The following is a 23426-nucleotide window of genomic DNA, read 5'->3' as shown; positions in this document are numbered from 1 at the left end:
TGCAGATACATATAATGTATAAATTTATGAAATTTAAGTACTAAAATAATTATCTATTATTAATATTTTTATTTGTATAAATTTATTGGGAGTAAAAAATAATTTTTGATATAAATGTAAATTTGATAGATTGTTTACTTCATAAATGTTTATAAAATAGTAATTTTTAATATTATTTTTTATTTTAAGTTAGAATTATTAAACATAAACATATAGTGTTTGTCTAGGTTCATGTTAATGATAAAATTAATAATTTATATTTTATTTCACTTAATATCACAAACTGAATGATGGCATAGTGGCTTAGAATGTTAGCGTACAGCGGCGTCGATGTCAAGATTGTGTTTGAATCTTTGTAAGAGCGCTTTTTAAACAAGACAAGGGATGTGCGCAGATCAGCAACGTGTATGAGGACATATCGGTCTGTACCAACCGATACGGTGTGATACACACTAGTAATGATCTGTATCTTGCGATATTGATGATATTGATCTATTCTTATTGTTGATACTTTTACAACATCCAAAATCTTTGGGCCATGGCATTATCATCCACCCTACAAATAGATTTTACCTAAAAGGACCAAAAGTTCTTTTTTCCAACTACACCAACGCAAACGTACAGTGTGATGTTTATATGTACACGTTTGAAGGTACATTGCCATTAGACCTGGGCTCAAGTGTTTCCAAATAAGCCTGGCTTGAACCTGAGATTGACTTGATAATAATACATAATAAAAATTTAATATTATGTTTCCAATCCTGATTTATATATTACCCATTTAAAAAACAGGGTGGGTGAATCGTCTACCACCCTGATTTTATATTTCCAATCCTACCCCTCCATGATTATATATTTCCAATCCTATCCCCTCTTAATTAATTGCCAATTATGGATAATTTATTGATTATTCAATAGATTACTGAAATTATTGAAAATTTATTGATTATTCAACCAATGAATAATTATTGAAAATTAATAATTGATTATTCAGAAAACTAGTGTATTTCTCATCATTACATTTTTAGAAAATTGTTGATTAATTTTAATTGAAAATAACAGATAATTTAGTGCAATTTTGGAATTTTGACATTTTCTAATTTTTGGAATATTATTGAAAATTATTGTAATTATTGAAAATTTGTAATTGTGTTATCATAATTTATAATTATTGAAATTTGTATTATTATCAATGTAACTATAATTATTACACTAAAATAATTGTTAGTGTAGTTTAACTAATTCCCTTTTTCATAATCTCAAATAGTAATTCCCATTATCTAATAATTTTTGAAATATAAAAAACTGTAAATCTTGATTTAAAATAATGGAAATTAATGGTAATAATTTTTGTTACATAATTAACGATTTTCCATTTTGTATCAATTCCAATAACGTAATTATTAAATTACACAAAATTCTATTATTTAAAAAAAAAATTCTTACTACAGAATCATAAATTACAATAAAATCTGTTATTTGAAATTACAGTAATTACAGTAATTTTGAAATACAGAATTCCAATAATAGTTATTAGTGTAATAATTTCAGTTTGTTTCAAAATAATGTTATTACACTAATAAATCTTATTGGAATTTTATTGCTAATAATAATTACAGTAATAATTATCATTGGAATTTACGTTTTCAGAAATTTATTAATGTAATTTTATTAGTGTAATTATAATTATTAAGTTATAATAGAAAAATTTTCTATTAACTTTGAAATAACTGTAATTCCAATAATAATTATTAGTGTAGTTAAATTAATTATTTTTTCAAAATAATTATTACACTAATAATTGTTGTTGGAATTTTGGTGTAGTAATTAAATAGAGTAATCATTATAATAAATATTTTACTATAGTTACAATTTCTTAAAATTAATTTTATTGCACTAACAATTAAATTGTGTTATTATCCAGAAAAAATTACTGATAATCAATGAACATACAAAATTTTCAACCAATAATTTCTTTATAAGTGTCATTTAAAATTTATTAGAAATTATAAAATTGAAAAATAAAATTAATAATTATCGCTCCAGGAAAGAGTTGGTGGAGTTTGCAAGTTGGCAAACAAAATATCATAGTTTTGGAAAATTTTGGAGAAAAAATAAAAAATATATTAATGTAATTTTGGAAAAGTTATTTAAAATATAGTAAATACTTATTGAAAATTATTGGAATGTTTGGGAAATTTGGGAAATTTTATTACATTTGATAGATTTTGGAAAATTATTTAAAAATTGTGTGATTTTCATTTTAAATTATTAAAGATAAATTAGTATTGGTAAAGGAAAACGGTAATTTGAATCAATAGTTACACAAATTATTTCTGTTATTAATATAAATTAGTATAATATTGGAAATTTCTAGAAAAGGAAATTATTAATTAACTTATATTAAAAAGTAAAAGATAAATTAGTGTAATTTTGTAGATAATATATTTAAAAAGAAAATAAATTATTTAATATATTTAAAAAAATAATAGTTTAGTATATATACTTTTGGAAATTTACTAGTAGCTGACATTCAATATATCCTTTTGATCATTTTTACTAGCAAATTAGACATTGGGTTTTTGTATGCATCGCACGGGTCCCCTACTAGTATATATATATAATAATAACATTAGTAGCGAAAAATGTATTATATAATATTCTATATATTGTATAATGTATTATTAATAATATATAACTAATATATTATAAAATTTCTATCCAAACCGGGCTTCAAATTTTATATATGGTCAGGCTAGGCTCGGGCTCAAGTATGATCATTTTCCATTTATAAATAGGCAAAACCCGACCTAGCCCGTGAACAAGTCTAATTGCCATTGCGGATAGGGTGTAAATAGACCAGATCATGATCCAATATGAATTTATTCCTATTTTGTCAAATAGAATTCAGATGAACCCTTATGATGATCTAATCTAATCTGATTCAAATATACACTGATTAGAATCTAGTCTGATCCGTTTGCATCCTTAATGATGATCCAATAATCCTGCTATGACCTATAGTGACCAATTAATCATGACAATGATATGGTAGTTCGTGGTTATCCAATAAAGCCCGATCCACGTTTGGCTACAAATATGGGTGTTAAATGGGTTATATAACCAATCATCATCTATCATCATAGATGATAGAACATACCGATCAATGATCCCGATCCATGAAATCCACATGGGTCCATACTATATATGGATTCCAGGTATACAGAACATTGATATTACCCCTCGTGATTGATTACATAATCCATTTCGGTGATGGAATTTCATGAAAGCAAAAATCATGTATACACCCACCCTAAGAGCATGCCACCCAACTTTACATTAAGTAGGTGTTTGGCATCGATGCCATTACTTCAGAGCTATTTTATGAGAAAATGGTGTTATATAAATGAGGGTCAGTTATACTGTTTTCTCAGAAAACGTCTTCTTTTTATTATTTAGCATCGATATTGCCACAGAGAATTTTTTTTTGAGAAATAATACTGATTTTGTTTGGTACAAATGTTCTATAACCGTTTCAACATTGGTTTACATTATTCAACACATCAAATGATGCCGCATTGGTGCTAAACAACGGTTCTGAAAATAAAAAATGCCAAATTTGACATTATCTCAAATCACGCCTTCCCAATTTTAAAAACATGGTACAAAAAACAGAACCAAACATCTTGTCGTTTTTTGGGGCAAACACCGCATAAGAACATCTTCTCAATGTAGAGCCGGATGTCGTGTTGGCACTTGGCAGTAGATTCTAATGTTCTTTTACCACTTCTTAGTGAGGTTATCTTTGGGCTCTTCCCATATCCAAAGGGTTACTTGAGTAAAAAGCCACATGACACCTACCTAACGCTGGAATCATGCGTTTCCATCTTTTGATAAACAAGCCTTTCATTCCAAGAAAAAGAAGAACAGATTGTTATGTTCATATGGCCCACCTTAAGAAAAATCTTAAATTTTTCTATGAATTATAGGGTGGAGGGAGTTGATCTTCTCTATACAACCTGTCATATTTCTGTCACATGGAAGAAAGATGTGGCCAATATAAGCCATCATTCACCAATAAAGTAGGAGACTCTTAGAGTCTTAGAGTGATTGACCACATGTGAACAGTCCACATCAGCCTATGCCCCACCTTTCATTACTGTCCTTAATTAAGTACACAATGTTAGTTAAATAAATCTTTTAATATTATAATATTATATTTGTTTGCGAGAGAGAAGAAACATGTGGGGTCATCCATTATTATACAGACTATAGAGTGATTTTGATCACAGAAAATATGTTTAGAAGTCCCTTTCAGGTTGAATAAATCACTTATTATAAACGTCATATTTATTCATTATTATATAAAAAGATTGAGAAATATCAGTAAATTAATAAGTTATTCAACTCTCATATTCTTCACCCATTAGACAATAATAGGACCCGTAAAAAGCACACTGCAAGATGCTTATCTCTCATATATGGGGGCATAGAAAACCAGGAATTGCACAATATCAGTTATTTCTTAAGGGTCTGTTTGGATAAGCTTCTATCCTTTGAGTTTTGGGTTGTGGGAAACTCATATAACTCAAAAAGTGCTTTATCCTCCCCTCCCTTGTAACATTCATATTATTTTTTATAATGATTAGTAAAATTTAAGGGTGATTGAAAAAAGGTTTTGAAAACAGAATTACTGAAATCTCCCAAACACAACCTAAATTATCAACCAATTATCCAAAAAAGTATAAACTTAATACCCAATATTTTATGCCCCATGTTTCCCTGATGTTGATGGATTCTTTTTTTTTTTTTTCTTTTTAATTCCTTTCTTTCTTCAAAGTAAAGCCATTGTTAAACTTTTCTTTTATCCTTATTTCCTTTTTATAATGTAAATATACATTCCGATTATTAACTAATAATTAAATCTAAAAGAACGAATCAGGTTTGGGCTTTTGAGTCTTTAGTACTTACGACATTGGTCAAGGCATCTGAAGAAGTGCAAGTTTGTAGTTGCTTTTGATCTCTTCTTACTTTATTTATATGCTCTCATATAAATAACACATCATCTATGCGAAAGCTAAAAGCTATTCTACGGTCGGTCGAACTTTGATTAGTCCACTCAAAATTAACACATCATCTATGCGAAAGCTAAAAGGATAAAGATGGGCTACGGTTGCAACGCATATATGTTCCCAAAAATGAGTGATTTCCCTATGCGGAACATATCTTCATGCACTGCTGCTCTGGTCTGCTGCAGCTAATTGAGCGGGTTGGGTTGGGTTTGGTTTAGGTTGAGTTTCAACTCAATCCATTTAACCTACTAATCCATTAATGACCCAGTTATATAAAATTAAATGGGTTGGGTTTAACTCAAACCCGCTTTAACCCAGTCCAATCCGTCCAAACCCATTAATCTTGTATTTATGAACTTAAAAAACAAACTCTCTCTCTTAACAAATAAGTTGGTTGTAGCTTAGTGATTATTGTAGTTATTATTTATATACGTGGTGAAGGTTCAAATCACATCACATGCACGTTGTTTTATACAAGCGGCGAAACCATTTGACTATATTTGAATTCCGGGTTTGACCAAACCACTTAAGGTTCAAACTAGTCAGATGAACTTAAACCACTTTAAGTTCAAAGGTGGTTGAATCATTTAGATCTAGATCAATTCAATCGGACCAGACTGGACTGGTTTAGTCAATGGTGGATTGATTTGGACTAGACCATATCAGGTTTGTGCACAGATTCAGGACCGGACCAGTTGGCCCGAACTGGGTCAATGTAGATAAATCGGGTAGTGTAGGTATTGGTTGGATGGACGGTCCAGATCGGGAAAAAGCACGCGAAGGCCGAATCATCCTGCCCAAAACCATTTTGGATCTGGGTCAACCCGAATTGACTTGTACTGGGTCGGGCCGGTATGAATATTGTTTGGATCGGATGACCCAAATCGAACAAAACAAGAGGCACCGAACCATCGCACCCAGGGTCTATTTCGGATTCGGGTCGACCCGGATCAATATATGCTAGATCATGTCAGACTACGCTGATTTGGTCCAGACTCAGGTCAAATTGATTTGGATTTATGTTGGGTGAAGTGTATTGATTCAAGACAAAACTAAATTTAGTCAATTATTAATAGAAATTTAATGCATTAATTATAAATTATTTAATTCAAATGAAGAAAATTAAAAAAAAGGCTAAGGAATTATAAATTAATTAAATGGATGGGTTGGGTGATGGGTTGATCACACAACCCGCCAAGTAAATGGACGGGTTAGATAATGGTTAATGGGTGGGTTGAGTGGGTTGGGTTAAAAATTGCCACCCTTAGTTGCTGCATGTATTGTGAGGTGGGTGTAAAGACCATTATGTGAGGAAGAATTCTGGATTCTAAAAAATAGGGAAATTTCCTAATTAGTATCCTATACTTTGGGCCTACTATCATTTTGGTCCCCGAATTTTAAAATGCGATAATTCAGTATCCAAAGTTTTAAAACATGACAATTTAGTACATGTTGTTAACTAGTTGTTAATCAACTGTTAAGTGGCATTGAAAAAGACACAAATGCCCTTCAAGTGTTTTTTTTTCTTTATCAACCATCTAAATGTTGACAAAAAATAATCCCAAATCTTTGCCTTTTCTATTCAAGAAAGTTGGGATCACGTTTGAGTGGGCATTCCGGTGACTCCAATTTTCTTGAAGAGAAGAGGCAAGGATTCAAGACTATTAGTCTTTTGTCAATATTTGGATAGTTGATAAAGAAAATTAGATGAAACTCAAAGGGCATTTGTGTCTTTTTCAAATGCCACGTACTTAACAACTGGTTAACAACTAGTTAACAACAAGTACTGAATTCTCATGTTTTGTAAATTTGGGTACTAAATTATTGCATTTTAAAGTTTGGGAACCAAAATGGCATTAGACCCAAAGTACAGGGTACTAATTGAAAATTTTCCCTAAAAATACAATTAATTAAAAATAAAAATTTATAACAAGGAAAAAAAGCTTTCTAATTGGGCATTGGACATGATTTTAGGCTTGGCCGTTTTAGAGTTCAGTCCCCATCAGATTTGTTTTATTGGTTTACCAAATGTATTTACGCACACCCCTCCCTGTACACATCATCCTCCTGAATTGGGAATCTCGGGAATCTCTTCCCCTTGACACTAATCCTAACCGTAGGATCACACTAGGAATTCTGAGGGACTAAAATCAAATTACCCCTTTTAGGCATTTTAGCCTTTAAAATCACATCAATACATTCAAGGTCGTGACTCATGTTGTAACCTACTCTGGACAGAGCGCACAACATGATGCCATGATATAGAACTTTTTATTTTTATTTTTTAATTAGAAAATTATAAAACTTTTGAAAAAAAAAAAACAAAATTACTATTGAGGCACCATGATGCCGTTTGCTCTGGACATGAATTAGAGCCTTAGGCAGACTTAGTTGATCAGTGAAAGGCGATCTACAAAATGATGTTAATTATTATAATTGGATATAGCTGATGAGTGAAAGAGATAAAATGATTTTTCTCTACTGGAGTAGTGAAGAGTGACTGGAGCCAAAAAGAAAAAAGGCATTTTAGCTCGATTGAATTAGCAAAAAAGCAACTTATGAAATTGAGTATAATAAAGCCATTTGGACAATCTAAAACCCCACGTGATAACTCTGGGTTACATTGACATATTTTCCACCGGCCTTCCTCCAAAGTAAACTCGATCGACCAAAAAAAGAAAAACAAATAATTTCTCTCAATAAAGAGGATTTTGAGGGTTCAGCTATCAATGGGGGATTCCAATTCTACCTAAAGCATTCATTTCCCAGCCTGTAATGGATTTTCCATCCAGAAGATACTACAGCCAGCCACACATCGTATATATACTGGTATTGATATGTGAGAACTGTAAAAAAAAAAAAGCTTCTGGAGCAATTCAAAGAGGCAATATCAATGTTTTTGAACCGTCGTTGATTTGGACGGTTGGATCGTTTGGCCTGGGAATCGTGTATGTAATCTATTTCGTTTTATTCAAAATCCAAAATCTGGTAAAAAACCATTGAAAAAGTCAATAAATCATTGATTTGGGTGGTCAAGTCGTCAATCCGTTGACTTATTCAATGGTTTTTGACCATTTTTTAATTTTATTATTAGAACAAATCATCTATTCGAACCGAATGATCGGACCGTTCACCCAAAAACCAGTGACTAAAATAATTTCATTTCCAAATCATTTGTTAAAACATGCCGCAATATGTAGAAATAGAAATAGTTTTAGGTTTCAAGCTTTGAATAAGATCATCTCTGGGACAGGTATTAATTGTTGAATATAGTCACTTGTCTCATATCCTTGCATTTAGCATATTGGAGACCCTGAAAAGGCCTTAAACCTTAGGTTTTAGAGCTTAGTTAAAAATGATAACCCTTTGGTTTTTCTGAGAAGGCTTTCAACCTTCCCTCAACCTTGACCTGCCTTTTGGGAATAAAGAGACTTAAAGACCCTTTCAGTTACTTTACCCGTTAGAACTCTAAGGCAACCACTGATGTCATGGATTAATATATTATAATGTTCATTTTACCCTTATGTAAAATCATCAAATGTTTGATTACTGAAATACCCTTAAACATTTAGCAAAAAATTCCCTTGGATTTTTAACTAAAAATATAAATAAAATACCCTTAAACCCCCTTTTACCCCAAAACGGGCTTGTTTGTGAATTTAAAAAATGAAATATTACAACATAGTTACTCGTATTAATAGCTCAAGGGTAAAGTTAAAATTAAAAAAAAAAAAAACTAACTTGATTGGAGGAATATAATTAGTATTAGCAGGCGTTAATGTCTCTATCCACTTAAAAGTAACATAAGGGATTTATAAGTGCTTTATCCCCAAAAGTAAGGGGAGGTTTATGGTCAGATCAAAGTTGAGAAAAGGTTTAAAGCATTTTTAGAAAACCCAATGGAAGTTTAAGGGATTTACCCTAAAAAATGATATCTCACATATAATTAGGATTTTGGGGAAGCCAAGAAGATAACAATGTAACAATAATTAATTGCCTTAATAATATCAAAATGGGTCCAGGGTGTCTTTTCCTTTCTTTCTCCTCATTAACACGAGACATCACTCTCGGTTGGCAATTCTATGCTAAAGTTGAAACAGAAGATCATGTTTATTATTGATGCAAAACCATGAAAGTGCAAATGATTTTAATGTAAACTATGATTGATTTTTATTTTAAAGTTTACCTTATTTTATTTTGATTGCAATACAAATAAAATAAAATTAGACTTAAAACAGAATAAAATAAAATCCAAAACAAAATTAAATCAGAATTTGTATTATTTTCATTTGCACTCCCAAGCATTTATATTGATACAAATAAAATTGCGCTGCAATCAAATACAGCCTATGCAATAATTTTCTCTAGTGTAGTCTCTACAAAATTCTTTTCATGCATGTGCAAATTAAGCCCCAGGGACTAAAGCAACGCTTCCCACTCGTTTGGCAGGGTTTAAGCTTAATTTGGTTAGGATTTTATAGCTGAGTTGCTTTGAAGAAGCTTCTAAATGAGGCTCACGGAAAAGCCATATGAATGTTGAATATAATCACTTTAGGCTCCTTGAATTTTCAGCAAACATTGTCTATGGGCTTTCTTTACAGATGGACTCCACCTTACAAACTGCAAAGGCAAATATGCCACGAGTGATGTTGTTCGCCCATATGCTTTTCAGGAAGCTTAGCTTTGAGCTTTCCCGGCTGGTCCCTCCATTGCGCTGTAAAGAGTTGTGCTCCGGACTGGAGACAAAATTTTAAGTTAACTTTGAAGCAGCGCCGGCCGCCGGGAGGGGTCAGACGGTCAGTGATAGAAACGGAAACAGATGGGCTGGAGACAAAATCTTGTGCACCGGGCTGAGCTATCCATGATGAGCAACATGTCAGCATTCCATACACATGATTTTGTGTTCATTCATGATAGATAATCCAGCCCGGTGTGCATGATTTTGTCTCCAACCAATCTGAATACGATACAGATAATCAAATGAACCAAAACTTTAGGTCAATTGATTTTTCATTTTCATTGTTGGCATACCTAATGTTTAATTCGTGGATCCCTAGGAAGCACTTATTTATGTTCTAAACTTATCCAAGTTTGAAAAGGGCATCATCACTTAACGCTTACCGGGTAAGTGATATCTGGAAAAATCAATTTTGCCGTGGAGCCACATGCTTATGAAATAGGAACATGGGTAAATTGGTAACTTTGACCAACTTTCTCCTTCAAAATAGCAAAAATCCAACGGGCTTAAGGATGCAATTTGAGTCGGGCTTTTATGAAATTCTGAATGGCCCAGCTTCATGTCCACAGCCCAAAACAGTGTAAAATACTAACTCGGACCAACCCAAATTCAAATTGCACTCAAAATGCATCGGCTCACGGTTACAGAATTTCTTTGCAACACTCCAGCCCTTTGTTAAAATTCGAGAAGTAGTGATTTGCTTTTTAAATGGGGTTCGATTATGATATGGAAAAGATATGATATCTGAAAAACAACTGACCAATAAACTGGAATCATAAACGTGGTAGTGAATCAGGTGTTATTTATCAAAATTCATGAGTGGGTTTTGATTGGTCAAAACTTTTTTCATACTATATCTTTCCCACATCATAGATTGGTACTCCATTAACCGGACAAAGTCCAAAGGAAGGATGGGACAGACCAATACAAACAAATCAACTATCCAATCGGAGTGGGCTTTGGTCAGTGCAAAGCCCATTTGAACAGTCTTTACAGCCTTGTATCAGAAATATCTCCGTATTTATATGCTTTATTTCATGATATTCCCAATACAAAATTGCAAGAAACTGTTCAAACAGTATGAACATGGGCTTGCACTGGTCGAAGCCGAACTCATCCAATCGTTGGTACCGGTCCAAAGGAAGGCTAAACGGTTTAGCCGATAAAATATAGTTCACATGTAGGAAAAGGTGAGAGCCATGGATGAGACGGATGAGTACAAATAAATGTACAATTCAATTGATGTTGGGCCCATTTTACCATTTCATGGTCATAATTCATAACTCATAGTCATAGGCAAGACATTATCTCATGTCCGTATTCAGATTTGCTCCTCACAGTGTCACACACCAACCTCACTGTGCATTGCATCCCTGGAAACATCTCCCGTATTTGATTTTATCAACCATGGGAAGATGCACCTAATGCAAAGCTGCAATATGCTGTGTGATTGGTGAGTCGCGCTCTGTGAGGAGCAAATCCAATGATCACAGTTGAAGCAGGTATGAATCATGATCTGACTCTTTGTATTGAGTTTTGATTTCTAGCCTGGACCTGGATTTTTTTCTCTAAAGATTGCAACGAGGAATCGAATATTGGTTTACTAAGAATTTTGTTATTTGGATTTCAGTACTTGATTATCTTTCACTTGGTTTTGATGATCCGCGTTTTTTCTTTTTTCAACTTCCCCCCAAAACAAAGCTAAAATTGATTGATTTTACAACATGGACTTAGAGATGATCAATGGCTTTTAATTAAAGACTGTCAAATACAATTATATAAAGAGGTGACATGCCAGATACACATGAGCCCTTTTAAAGCATGAAATGAGATATACTCTTTTTATTCTGTGGTGATCTTTGTTTTTTTAATTTCTCTGCTCCAACTTTTGTTATTTTTCTTTATGGTTCTTTTATCATACCCTGATTGATGAATCCAACTTTGTTATTTTTCTTTATATATAATTCTTTTCTCATACCCCGGTTGACAAATCAAACTATTGCATCTGATTTTGATCAAATCAAAGTGAGGGAATAATTGTTTTAAAGTTGATTTCGTCCTAATAAGATAGTACAATGGCTTAAAACTTCCTTTTGATTGTTTGCAATGTAGACAAGGTGAAATAAAAGCTGAAGCAAAATCAAGAAAACCCAGAAATAAAAGAGTGTCAAAATTTGCAATTTTCTTAATAACGTTACTATTTTCCATGGTTTTTAAAGCTAAACCGGACAATGTCAGGGGTCTAGTTCCCGGGTTGAACGGTTCGAATTGAATGGATGGCCTGTTCTAATAAAAAAAATAAAAACGATTACAATCGCTGAACGATTTGAATAGTTCGACTGTTCGGGTTACCTGACCGATTCCCAATTTTTCCGATCCGACCGTCTGATCCAGTCCGATTTTAAAAACCATACAATTTTTCTCTCTTATTTGGCTTCAAATAAAAGAGAAAAGGAAAAGATTTCCACCGGCAATGCTATTTTATAGTGTTTGGTTGCGTTGCATGTGAAATATCTATGGGATTAGTTGTAAGGAAATGATATCATTTCTATTTTTATTTTTTCAAGCACAAGTTGATTCTCTCAACATGAATCCTGTCACACCCTTATGTTTCTCAAACATCCATATTTGTTTTCAAAGTTAGGCTAAACACATATATGAAAGTACTTTTGGTTCCTATTTAGATGGTCATTCGGCATCCCTCCGGAAAGGCACGACCAAGCATGCATTACTGCAGATTCTCCATTGTAAGGCCATTGTATTTCACGTGTACCCCACAGGAGAACTTACCAACCAACCAATTGACACCTTGCTACATGTACCATTTTCGGTCTCTATCCCTTAATCCCTCTGTCATGTATAGTGTGTATTAGTAAAAAAATTGCTTACAATCAAAGGAGGCCTTAAGGTTTAATTTGAAAAGAATATAAATACAAATATATACAAAATAATATAAAATACAAGATTTTACATTCTACATGTTTGTATTTTGTACTCCGTCCAAACTGAGACTAAACTAAAGAGGCTCAAAATATTTCATGAGATTCTAAATGATACACAGTATCGTAGGTTTTTACTACTCATATATACCATAACATTTGAGAAGCAAACTATATATTGACAAAAGATGTAGAGAGTGATATAGTTTTGTAATTATAAATAGAATAAATAAAAGGTTTTCAACTGTGCTTGTATCCCAGAAAAATATTTTGGCAGGAAATATAATTGTAAGGGAGAATATTTTTAATAAAACTTTATTTTTATTAAATTTTCTAATGTTTGACGATGTGTGACTGTAATTCAGGGTGGGTAGAGAGCAATGGACAGGAAACTCGATTTGGTGATTTACACTCCAAAAGGGCCAAGTCATTTCACCCTATTCTCATTCTAGTTTTGCATAATATTTTGCTTTCCTTGGTATTTTAGGCTATGTTTGGTTTGAAGGAAAATGTGAGGAAAGGAAAGAAAAAGTAGGAAACCCATACAAGGTTTGTAAAGTTTTCCTGTGTAAGTGCATAGTGCTCATTCACTCCCTCAACGCACAGCATACACTTGATTGATACCACATGGATGCTTGCGATCAATCCGCAACTAATCGTCTCTCTGTGATGAATCCACAATGCATTGCAGGTCTACGGTGAACACTTAATGCATCGGAGGACTACAATAAACTCATGGTTCATCACACACTCACGACGAACCTATTATTACCTCAAGCCAAAGCAAACCCGGGTCAAATCCGCGATGAGGTTCACATGAGTTCGGCCCTACGATAAACCCTCAATCGCTACGACACCCCGATTCACTAAGAACTGAGCCCAAACACTATCTACATATGTAACTTCGAAGGGACAAGCGTGACAAGGCACCACATGGGTCTAATAAGACGACGCCCGCCAGACAGTGACGTCACTAGCGCCACATCAGTTAAATAAGGCGCACAAAGGGCAGTAGCACATGTGTCCCATAAGGACACGTGATGAAACCCCAACAATGCTCTTAGTAATTGATAGCGAATCCAATATTCCCTTTCCTAGTAGAAAACAAACACCTTTAACTCATTTTTTTCAAGATCTTGGGATTTTCCCCTTTAATAGAGATCCTTCTCATAACGAAATTCATCCATTCAATCATCGAGTATCCTCATCACTGATCTCCCATTTTGTCACTCTCCCTTCATGCCCTAGCCTCCAGATTGATTCCCCTGCCCTTAGTCTTTCTCTATTTTTCAAAGAGACCACATCCCTAGCTAGCCGCCACCTTATCTACACCATGCATTTCCTTTCCTTTCCCTACTTTTTCCTTTAAACCATATTCAACCTTAATGATAACCAAATACTAGAAAAATATATTTTCTAAACAACTATTTTGCAACATATGTTACCTCCTACCATTTATCTAAATAAGTGATGTGGTTGTTTTTTTCATTTTTGTTGGGCAAATTAAGATGTAATAGATTTTGAGTTAATCCAAAGCAATTGATATTGAACCAAACCTCGTTTTCCTTTGGTCAGTTTGGATCTTCTATCCACAAGAACCCTAGCCACATGACATCACACCCACACATTGGGAACATCTGTATTTAATTATATGCATGTTATCATGTATGGGGAGATGTTCCTAATGCATCACTGTCTTGGCATGTGCTACACAATGGGCCGGGTAGTCTATCCCTCAAACTCGTAACTCCCTCAACATTGGTGCAAGCGGGATTTGATCCCAAGTCTCCACTACAACTAGCTGAAGACCTTACGAACCAACAAATTGGCACCTTGCATTCAAAGTCTCACATTTGGGGCAGTGGGGATTCAACATTTAAACCACCTTTACTAATAGATGCATATTATTTATATGTAAATTTTAAATATTGTTCATGATGGACCACACACATTTAATCAAATAGTAAAAGAAGGGAGACTTTGAATTTGGACATAAGCTAATGCTTGACGGTGATCAATTCGTGCTTACCATGTTTATCTTGATGATAAATGCAACAAGAGACAACATATTTATTCTCCATAGAATAAAAGATTTCTATAGAAAATCTAAAGATTTTTCTAGTTAAAGTGTGGAAGATCTCAATGGGTTGTCCACATTGTTTTAAAAGGCTTAAGCTCTAAGGCAAGGCACATAGATTTGGCCTGAGGCTTAAGCCTTTGTTAGAATGAGGCATAATCCTCAAGCCTCAAGGCATAAGAGGTAGCTTGAGGCATAAAAAAGGCATAGGTCTCAAGTGACAATGATTATTTAGTGATTGCAATATATATATATATATATATATATATATATAGGAAGAAAAAACATATAGAAAAAAAAACTTCAATAATTATGAGCCAAATAAAAAGATTGAAAATGTAAAACTAATAGGTCAAATCAAGTTCCTAGTGTTTTAGGAGAATTCAATACCAAAAAGGCCAATCAAGTTCTTAGTTTCTCTTATATAGACCTATTCACAGGTCGAGCTTCAGGCTCAACTTTACATTGTTTTGGGCTTGGTCCATTAGAATTTTGGCGAAAGTCAAGCCTAAGCCTAGGCCATGAATAGGTCTACTCTTGGATAAATCAAGTGAGATTGTTTTCTTATTATTATAAATTAACACCCCAAGTTTGTTATTTTTCTCATTTTTTCCTAATGGATTTATTTTCTTTTTATTGATTTTATTTTTGTATAGATCAAATTAACTAAGTTGTTTCATTTATTTTAAACAATTGGATGGCCATAAATCCAATATCAATTATATGGATGATCCTTCGTATGTTTCCTTCTAAATAGGTCATTTGAATAATTTGAGAAATTTACATTTTGAAATATGTAATGCAAAATGTTTATTATTGTTAGTTCATTAGTCATTATTTTAGTTATTGCTTAAATGCTGAAATTTATTGCTTCTATTTTATAGTTATACCTTCTATCATTTTCACTTAGTATATTATATGTTATTTTTTTATCAATTTATAAACTTAAATTAACTCTTTTGTTAAACTTTGAAGCTTACGCCTTACCTTTTTAGGCCATTATACCTCAACTATGCTTTTAGATATTTAAAACCTTGGTTGCCCAACAATAGGGTTGCAACTTGGGCAAGCTCAACCCAATTCAACTTAACTTTTGTATGGGTTGGGCCCGAATTTTTTATGTAAGGGCTGGGTTTAGATTAAAAAATTTCAGAAATCAACATTCAAGTTCAAGTTTGTTAGCTAACGTTACAATGTTCTTTTGTTTCCCAGATAAAATTATACAATGACTTGCTTTGTCCATGAAAGTGTCATTATTGAAGGGACAATATTGTCCCATCATGTTCTATCAAATTATCACGCAAACGGGAAAGTGATTTATCCAAAAATCAGGAGAGTATTACTTATCCAGGTAAATGAGGCCATGTTTGATTCAACTCTCTGTCTCATTCTTACCCAAGATAGAAATTCTAAAATCAACAAGAATGAGTAAAAATGGGAAGAATAAGAAAAAATTTCTGTGAACCAAACATTTTTCCCAAATAATGATTTTTTTTTTTCAAACCAATAAATGCCCTATGTTGTTCATTTTCATTCTTCAAAAAAACTCTACGCCAACAGTCATAAATTGCCAACGTAGGTCTCCAAAACCATCAACATAGATGTTTTCAGGCAAATGGCCGATGATCAATGTCCATCAGCATAAGTTATCATGGAAGTCTGCCAGTAAACATCTATGGCGATGGTTTTGTAGACCTAGGCTGGTGGTTTATGAACCCCGATATAGAATTTTTTAAAGAATGAATAAGTAAGATGAGGCATGATTATTTTTCATATTGCAGGCTACCTCAACTTTTGTGCTATAGACTGACTTTTCATACCAAAAAGAATGAAGCCCATGACAAGAATTTTATAACCAAACACCAATGTTATTCATTATTGTCCATTCTAGAATAGTAAATCAAAAATGGCCTAAGCTACTTGTGAATTATTATTTCTATGGGAACTGCTAGTACCGAAACACAAACGTGTGTTTCTTTTATTTCCATGGGACCTAGCAACTTACCGGCCCCCATTTACGAGAAAACAAACATACCCACAAATGCACATTCATATATTTACTAGTCAGACGATGCCTGCACAGGAAACCTAGGACCAGGCCTTTGAAAATTCCGGCCAAGCTAAAGATGAAGACCCCTACCCAAGTTGATCAAACTGTGTACAAAACATACCAAGGTAAGTTGTCAACTTTCTTAAATTGTAAATCTTTCCAAGACTTAGAACTCCGGATCTGTTAGAAACACATATGGGGATCTCCTACACTTCCATTCGACATGTGACAGGAGGAGACATCTGTCACATAATGAATGGAAATGCAAGTAAAAAATTGAGGGCAAGTGTAGGAGATTGAGAGGCTAAAAACATCATATGGCGTGCTTATTGACGAGTTCCTATGCCTTTTTCCCAACACTTTCTACAATAATCAGTAGTAGTATAACAGATGCCCAAGATTTTGAGTTTAAGATTAATCTGTTAGTCAGCATTTGGTTTCTGAGAAAATCATTAAAATTGAGAAAATTGCGAAAATTTTAGTAGAGAAATTAACAAACTGAAGGATGGGTGTGTCTTAATAATATATTCTCCACAATATATATTGCTTAACCTTAATCTACAATATTATACTTGAGATAAACACACAAAACGTGTCATTCTACTAGAAGAAGAAAATGAGATCAAGTGTGAAGTCTGGTTTAAGAATCAGCAACTTGAGTTGTGTTTGGTATCATGGCTGTTTTTACATACATTTTGGGTTAATCATACAATTTGATGATGTATGTGTTGCCACATCATATATGAGAACTACTTCAATTAGAATGATCAGACTTCACCTGTGCAGAGTTAGAAACGATAATTTGACATTTCAACTATATTAATTAATGATCGGTCCTAACAAGCAATTATAAGGCATGCCTGTTACTTCGAATAGTTTCAAAAAACGGTTATATGCTTTGGAGGTAGAACAACTCAAAAAAGAATAGAGTGGTAGTACCAAATGCAACCTTTATCTATGGAGATGATATATGAAACGGTGAGATTCCATGCAGTAACCTTTTTTTCTTATGAAAATGAAAATCGATTTCCATATGCCAAGCCAGTGGCAGAGAGACACATTGCCTCTGCTATTTCATACCATAGAGCAAGGGGATTAGAGATGTATTTACTTAAGGGCAGTTTGACAATTTTTTTCTGAAAGATCTTTTGGAATGAACTTTTATATTAAAATCTTGATATCCTAAAGACCGTTTGGTTAAGACGTGTCTTTGTACGCTTCTTTCAATGCGAAGACGAGTTGAAAATAACCGAAAAACTCCACTTCAAGTAAATACAATTCTTTTCTCAACCATGCAAAAACACAAACTGTCAGGCCACGAAAAAACATGCCAAACATAGCCTTATATTGCCACTTGGAAACCTTCTGCCCGAGAGTTTTGTTAAAATAAATTGTGATGAATAACACATTTGATAGCATAACTCGGTATAGTTAAAACATGCCAAATTGGTCTTCACTTGTACGTGATCAGACTTGTGGAAGCACAGGCTTTCCATGGTATAGTTAGTGGGCTTCACATGCATCCTGATCCAAGGGCAGCTTTGATGGCGATATTCGTGGAATCTTCATGATTTTGTTCTGATATTATCGTGGCATACCCCCTTCTCAATCTTCGATGCCTTTGATTATTAGATTGTATAAAGACCAACAGGGGTAAAAAAGGTGTAAATCTCTTTTGAATTGTCTCTTCTTCTTTTACATAGAGAAACAAGAAAGGGTAAAACGGCCGTGCCCCATTTACTAGCAGTTGCTATTAATGATTAATATCACGACCATAGCCCATATCTATCTATATATATATATATATGTTCAGCTTCCATTAACACTACTCATTTCCCGTGAAATTGTCAGGCGGCCCACCTAACACCAAAAATCAACATCAAATCGATCAAACAGCAGTGCTTCGATCGATGGAAAACACTGTAGATTCATCATCAATACGGTATTTTATGGGATAGAATTAGGTTAGCCCCACTTTCAGATCCGACCCGATTACAAATGGATTGAATTAGGCACCCATTTAGGGAGGGATGGACATACATAAATCGAAAAAGACTCGTGAAAAACTTAAGTGGGCTTAATCCAAATTGAAATTTGAACCAAATACGAACCCAATAAAGCACGCATGTACGTACATTTTTGTTAGACATTTTAATATTGCAATTGGAACACAATTACACAAGATGAAGATCAAACAGGAAACAAAAAAAATGCATTAAATTAAACAATAATATGTTATGAGGTGGTATGGTAGGAATAAGGATGGATATGATGATCAGTAGGGGTGGGTAGATGGATGTTGTTGTATATATTAAGTATCAAGAGATGGATCCAATATTTAATCCGTGGTGGGGTCTGAGGTCTACAACCACAACACTAATGTTGTCTTTGCTCCCACGAGCCATCGCCAATTCAGCTAGCACCGCTGCAGCCTCAGCAGCTCCACTTGCACCCATCCCCGACAATTTCCTCATTATCCGGCCATCCAGACATCTTCTCACCACCTCGCATGCAACCTCATTTGACACTACATCCCACAACCCATCACTAGCCAATATCAGAAACTCTTCCCTCCCCGTTCTCTTGCTCACTGTCACCTCTGGTTCACATATCACATATGGCTTCAGATACTGATCCCCTGCACATTTTTCCAACTTCAGTCTATCTATCATATCTTATTTGCTAATTAAACTACTCTTTCCATTAAATTTGTCCACTTACGTACGTACGTACCTATCGATCTTGAAGTAGCAAGCACTCCTAGGATGCGGTACCCATTCCAGTTTATCACCCTTCCACCTGCAGCTTCTACTCTCTCCATTTCGTCCGGCCTGTCAGGCTGTCAACACAAAATTAACCATTCTTTTTATATTCAAACGCAGCATTAAGAGTTCTAAGAGTCTGCTTTGTATCAGTGCCAGAAAGAAACAAACACAAATAGTCTGAAAGTTGATGATGTGTGTTAATTGTTTGACAACTAATAGTCTAATACTATTTGGTGGGCGTGTGCATGGCCTAACAATGGACGACTCTGCATGTCTGTACTAATGTCACCTGTGCATTCCGCTTTCTGCAGAATGTAAGACGACAAGCTACCTGACCTGACCGGGTTTCCTGCAGGCGGCAAAAGATGGAATTTCAAACCATCCAAACAGGTTCTTGATAGACATAGTGAAAGGACACTTGGACTTGGGGATGACACGTTAAGAACAAATCTGGAACCTACCACCTACGTTCACTAAAACCTTGGAACTCGCAACCCGTTACTTGGGGACACTTCAAAAGCTCTACCAAAAGGCAACCCCACCTTTGATGCCCCAAACAGTACCTATATGACACGTATATGCAACTCTTCTGTGTATGACAACTGCACTCTCTGCAACTTCTTTGTGAGCATCATCTTATACTTACCCAAAAAGAGCAAAAGAATAATAAAAATCGAAAACAAGTTCGTCCAGACTCCATAGGCACCCGCACTTGTTTAATATGTTTTCTTTCATTCGTTTCCAAACGCAGCCTAATCTGAGGTTTTAACTTTTTAAAAGAGGTAAATATAAATTAATTCATGCAACAAAACAATGAAATAAATCAATAATAATAATTTCATATTATTACCTTGTGATCACGGGAGAGTGGTATCGCTACTCTGCCGCGGGAGAGAACAGCTCTGGAGTCGCCGCAATTGGCGACGACGACTTTCTCCGTCCCAACTAGCGCCACCACAGCCGTCGATCCGATCGTCTTCTCCACTACCACTTCATCACCATTGATTTCTTCGTCCATCTTTGCGAAGGACGCCGACATCACCTCCTCCCACTTAATATCCTCCTCCCTCTTCGTCGCCACCTCCGACGCCTCCCTACCTTCAATTTCCTTTGCCAGTAGACGATGTAACCGCTCCCGGCACACTTGAGCAACCCTCGCACCACCGTGGCCGTCGTAGACGGCAAAAAAATCATACAGCCCGGTTTCCTCGTTCAGAAACCCCGGCACCACCGTCACTGCATCTTCCATCTCCCTTCGCCGCCCACACACTGAAGCCGATCCGTGCGACAGACACGGAAGGATCCTCAATTTATCTCCTCGCCCGAACACTTCCCCGACCAACATCGGTACCCCTTCGTTCTCCGAGGATGACGACGATGCCGACGATAATGACGAGTGATTGGACGGCAGCTCATCGGAACAAGCATCGGTTTTCAATTCCGTATCACCATCATTACGTGACTGACAAAGCGTCACCACTTCATTATTAGCCAATCGTGTCTTCTTAGCAACACAAACCCTGGCATCATCTTCCAACTTTGATACGTCGGCGGAGTTACCATCGCCGAGCGACGCAAGGTCCTCTCTCGAAGAGACGGCTTTCAGACGTCGATTCTCTAGCCTTTTCCGGCGAACATGCAACGATCTTTTAACACACGATAACGACAAAGATTCATCCCTCTTGCTGGAATCCGGCGACATATTGTTTCGTTCTTAATATCCTTAAAATTGCCTCACACAGCGACAAGCATGAAACCACCACACCACTTCAGCTGTATTCAAATACTTAACCTGAAAAGGACAGAATCTGGACCGTCGGATACCGACATCCGCTGGATTCCCGCCACCTATATCTAGATACGGCGGTCTTCCACGGATAACAATATGACAACGTGTATATTTGGAAGCGCAACGTGGACGGCTGGGAACTGATCAACGACTACGTGCAACAAATTCATTTTAGTGTTTTATTTTGGCTGGAGATATCGTGGATTTAGAAATGGGTCCCACCAGTTGGTTTTTAATATTCTAGAAAATTAATAACGTGGCGCTTGGGATGAAGGAAGGACCACCACCAAAGTATCTCTCTCTCTCTCTCTCACTTTTCCTTTGACAAAAGTTTGTTGACTCTTCGGATTCCCCGGAGACCTGCCGCACACGTGTCTTGTACTTGGTTCGGAGTCTCTGAACCGGGCTTCCGCTTCGTACAAACACTCCACCTTCCTTTTCCAGTTTATCAAATCGCGATATTTTGTGGCATCGTGGGCCGACCGGCTGATCTCTCTCTCTCTCATAAATCCTAAAGATGTATTTCACCAAAAAAAAAAAAAATTCATAAAGATGTAGTGGGTCCGGTCCGGCAGCTGGCCGCAGGTGTGGTGCTAGCTAAGATACAGAACAAAGGAGCAGCTGCTGGCGATTTGCTTGCCGTCGATTTTGAGCTCAGTGGACAATGGTTTTGGTACCTTCGGATTTTGAAATCTGAAATCTATGGAACCCCGTGAACCCGCTTTTAGTGAAACCGTCCCGGGTCCGGTGGGCCCGCAGTGGGTTTTTCGTTGGAATACCTGCCTGGTTCTGGTTGTGGTTGTGGTTGGTTGATTAGTAGCTGGAGACTGGAGTTAGTAGTTCTGTTGCAATGCAAATGCAAGGAATAGGGGATGGAGAGAAAAGAGAAGAGAAAAGAAAACCAGTTCTTTGCCTTGTAGGTAGTTTGGTGATTTGGTGAAATCAAACCAGTGGAAGGTTGGATCAGGGGATGCAGATGACAGTTATGGTAATGTGGGTTGTGGGTCTGTGAATTCTATGGACTAAGGGTGAGTGTGCTTAGTTTCAACTCTTTACGGAAGCCTTCACTCACCCGCCGGTTGTTTGTTACGTTGTCGTTTTGGCATTGTTCAGTGGTTGGGATTTCCCTTTTTCCTTTTCCCTCTTTTGGGTTGTGTGGGTTGCGGTGGTGGCGGCCTGGCGTGATACGTGATGGTGATTTGTGATGTTGATATGTATTTCTTTTTTTTAATTTCCAGATCGACCGATGATGCAGTTGTTTGGTTCAATTCTGCTTCTGGGTGATGAGATGGTTTCGTGAATGCTGATTGTCTCGATTTAGATGTAGAAACGTATAGAGGTTGATTATGACTGTTCATGCTGCGTAATAGATTTGCGACTGTATACTTCTAAAATACATGTGGAGTATGCACGTTTTTAGGGTTAGGAACCAACGATGATGATGACAAAGACGACGACAAAAAGAAATCACACTTAATTTGATCCACCGTTCCAAAAGTCCACCAACTTGTCATCTTATCAGGAGCATTGCATGATTGACGGTCCCACATTACACCATGGAATGATAGAAACTTGGAAAGTATCCACGTGTCCATATATATGTGATTATACGGATACGGTACGTATGTTCTACATCAGTTCTCAAAACACGACCTACTTAATACGTCAGCTGTTATCATTTATAATTAAAAAACATCTGATTAAAAATAAAATAAAAACTGTTCGAAAGCATAAAAATAGATTATTGACCCAAAAGAAACTTATTCAACAGGAATCATAACACTTGGAGTATGCACAAATCGACCTAAAACCTAATTTTTAAACCCTATATAACTATACCCCTAAATTTTTAAACCCTAAACTTAAATTCTAAATATTAACTGAAAAATGCATTTGATCGGACACACAACCCCCGGACCAGGTAGGAGCCAATAATTCTCTATTCTGTGGTCATTATAGAACAAGTACTTCTTTTTATTATTAAAACAATAAAAGG

General features: G+C 35.4%; 1 protein-coding gene across 1 annotated transcript; it reads right to left on the bottom strand.

Moving 5' to 3' along the window:
* Nucleotides 1–19004: 19004 nt before the first annotated feature.
* On the bottom strand, nucleotides 19005–21461 carry LOC148879633 (protein phosphatase 2C 51-like). Its single transcript, XM_088961223.1, has 3 exons — nucleotides 20492–21461; nucleotides 19610–19715; nucleotides 19005–19514 (listed from the first exon to the last, which is right to left on the bottom strand). The coding sequence occupies exons 1-3, from the start codon at nucleotides 21341–21343 to the stop codon at nucleotides 19195–19197; spliced, it is 1278 nt and encodes a 425-aa protein (XP_088817349.1). The 5' UTR covers nucleotides 21344–21461; the 3' UTR covers nucleotides 19005–19194.
* Between the last annotated feature and the right edge of the window lie 1965 nt (nucleotides 21462–23426).

Source organism: Nelumbo lutea, chromosome 1 (assembly GCF_056320005.1).
Source record: "Nelumbo lutea isolate HS-2025 chromosome 1, American lotus-T2T, whole genome shotgun sequence".
Taxonomy (NCBI): domain Eukaryota; kingdom Viridiplantae; phylum Streptophyta; class Magnoliopsida; order Proteales; family Nelumbonaceae; genus Nelumbo; species Nelumbo lutea.
Note: the sequence above shows the minus strand (reverse complement) of the source record. Positions and strands in the feature narration are given on the sequence as shown.

Coding starts and splice junctions, on each gene's coding strand:
- LOC148879633 (XM_088961223.1), bottom strand. CDS start 21,343: ATGTCGCCGGATTCCAGCAAGAGGGATGAATCTTTGTCGTTATCGTGT. Junction 19,716..20,491: donor CACTCTCCCGTGATCACAAG/GTAATAATATGA, acceptor TTGTGTTGACAG/CCTGACAGGCCGGACGAAAT. Junction 19,515..19,609: donor TGCTACTTCAAGATCGATAG/GTACGTACGTAC, acceptor AAAAATGTGCAG/GGGATCAGTATCTGAAGCCA.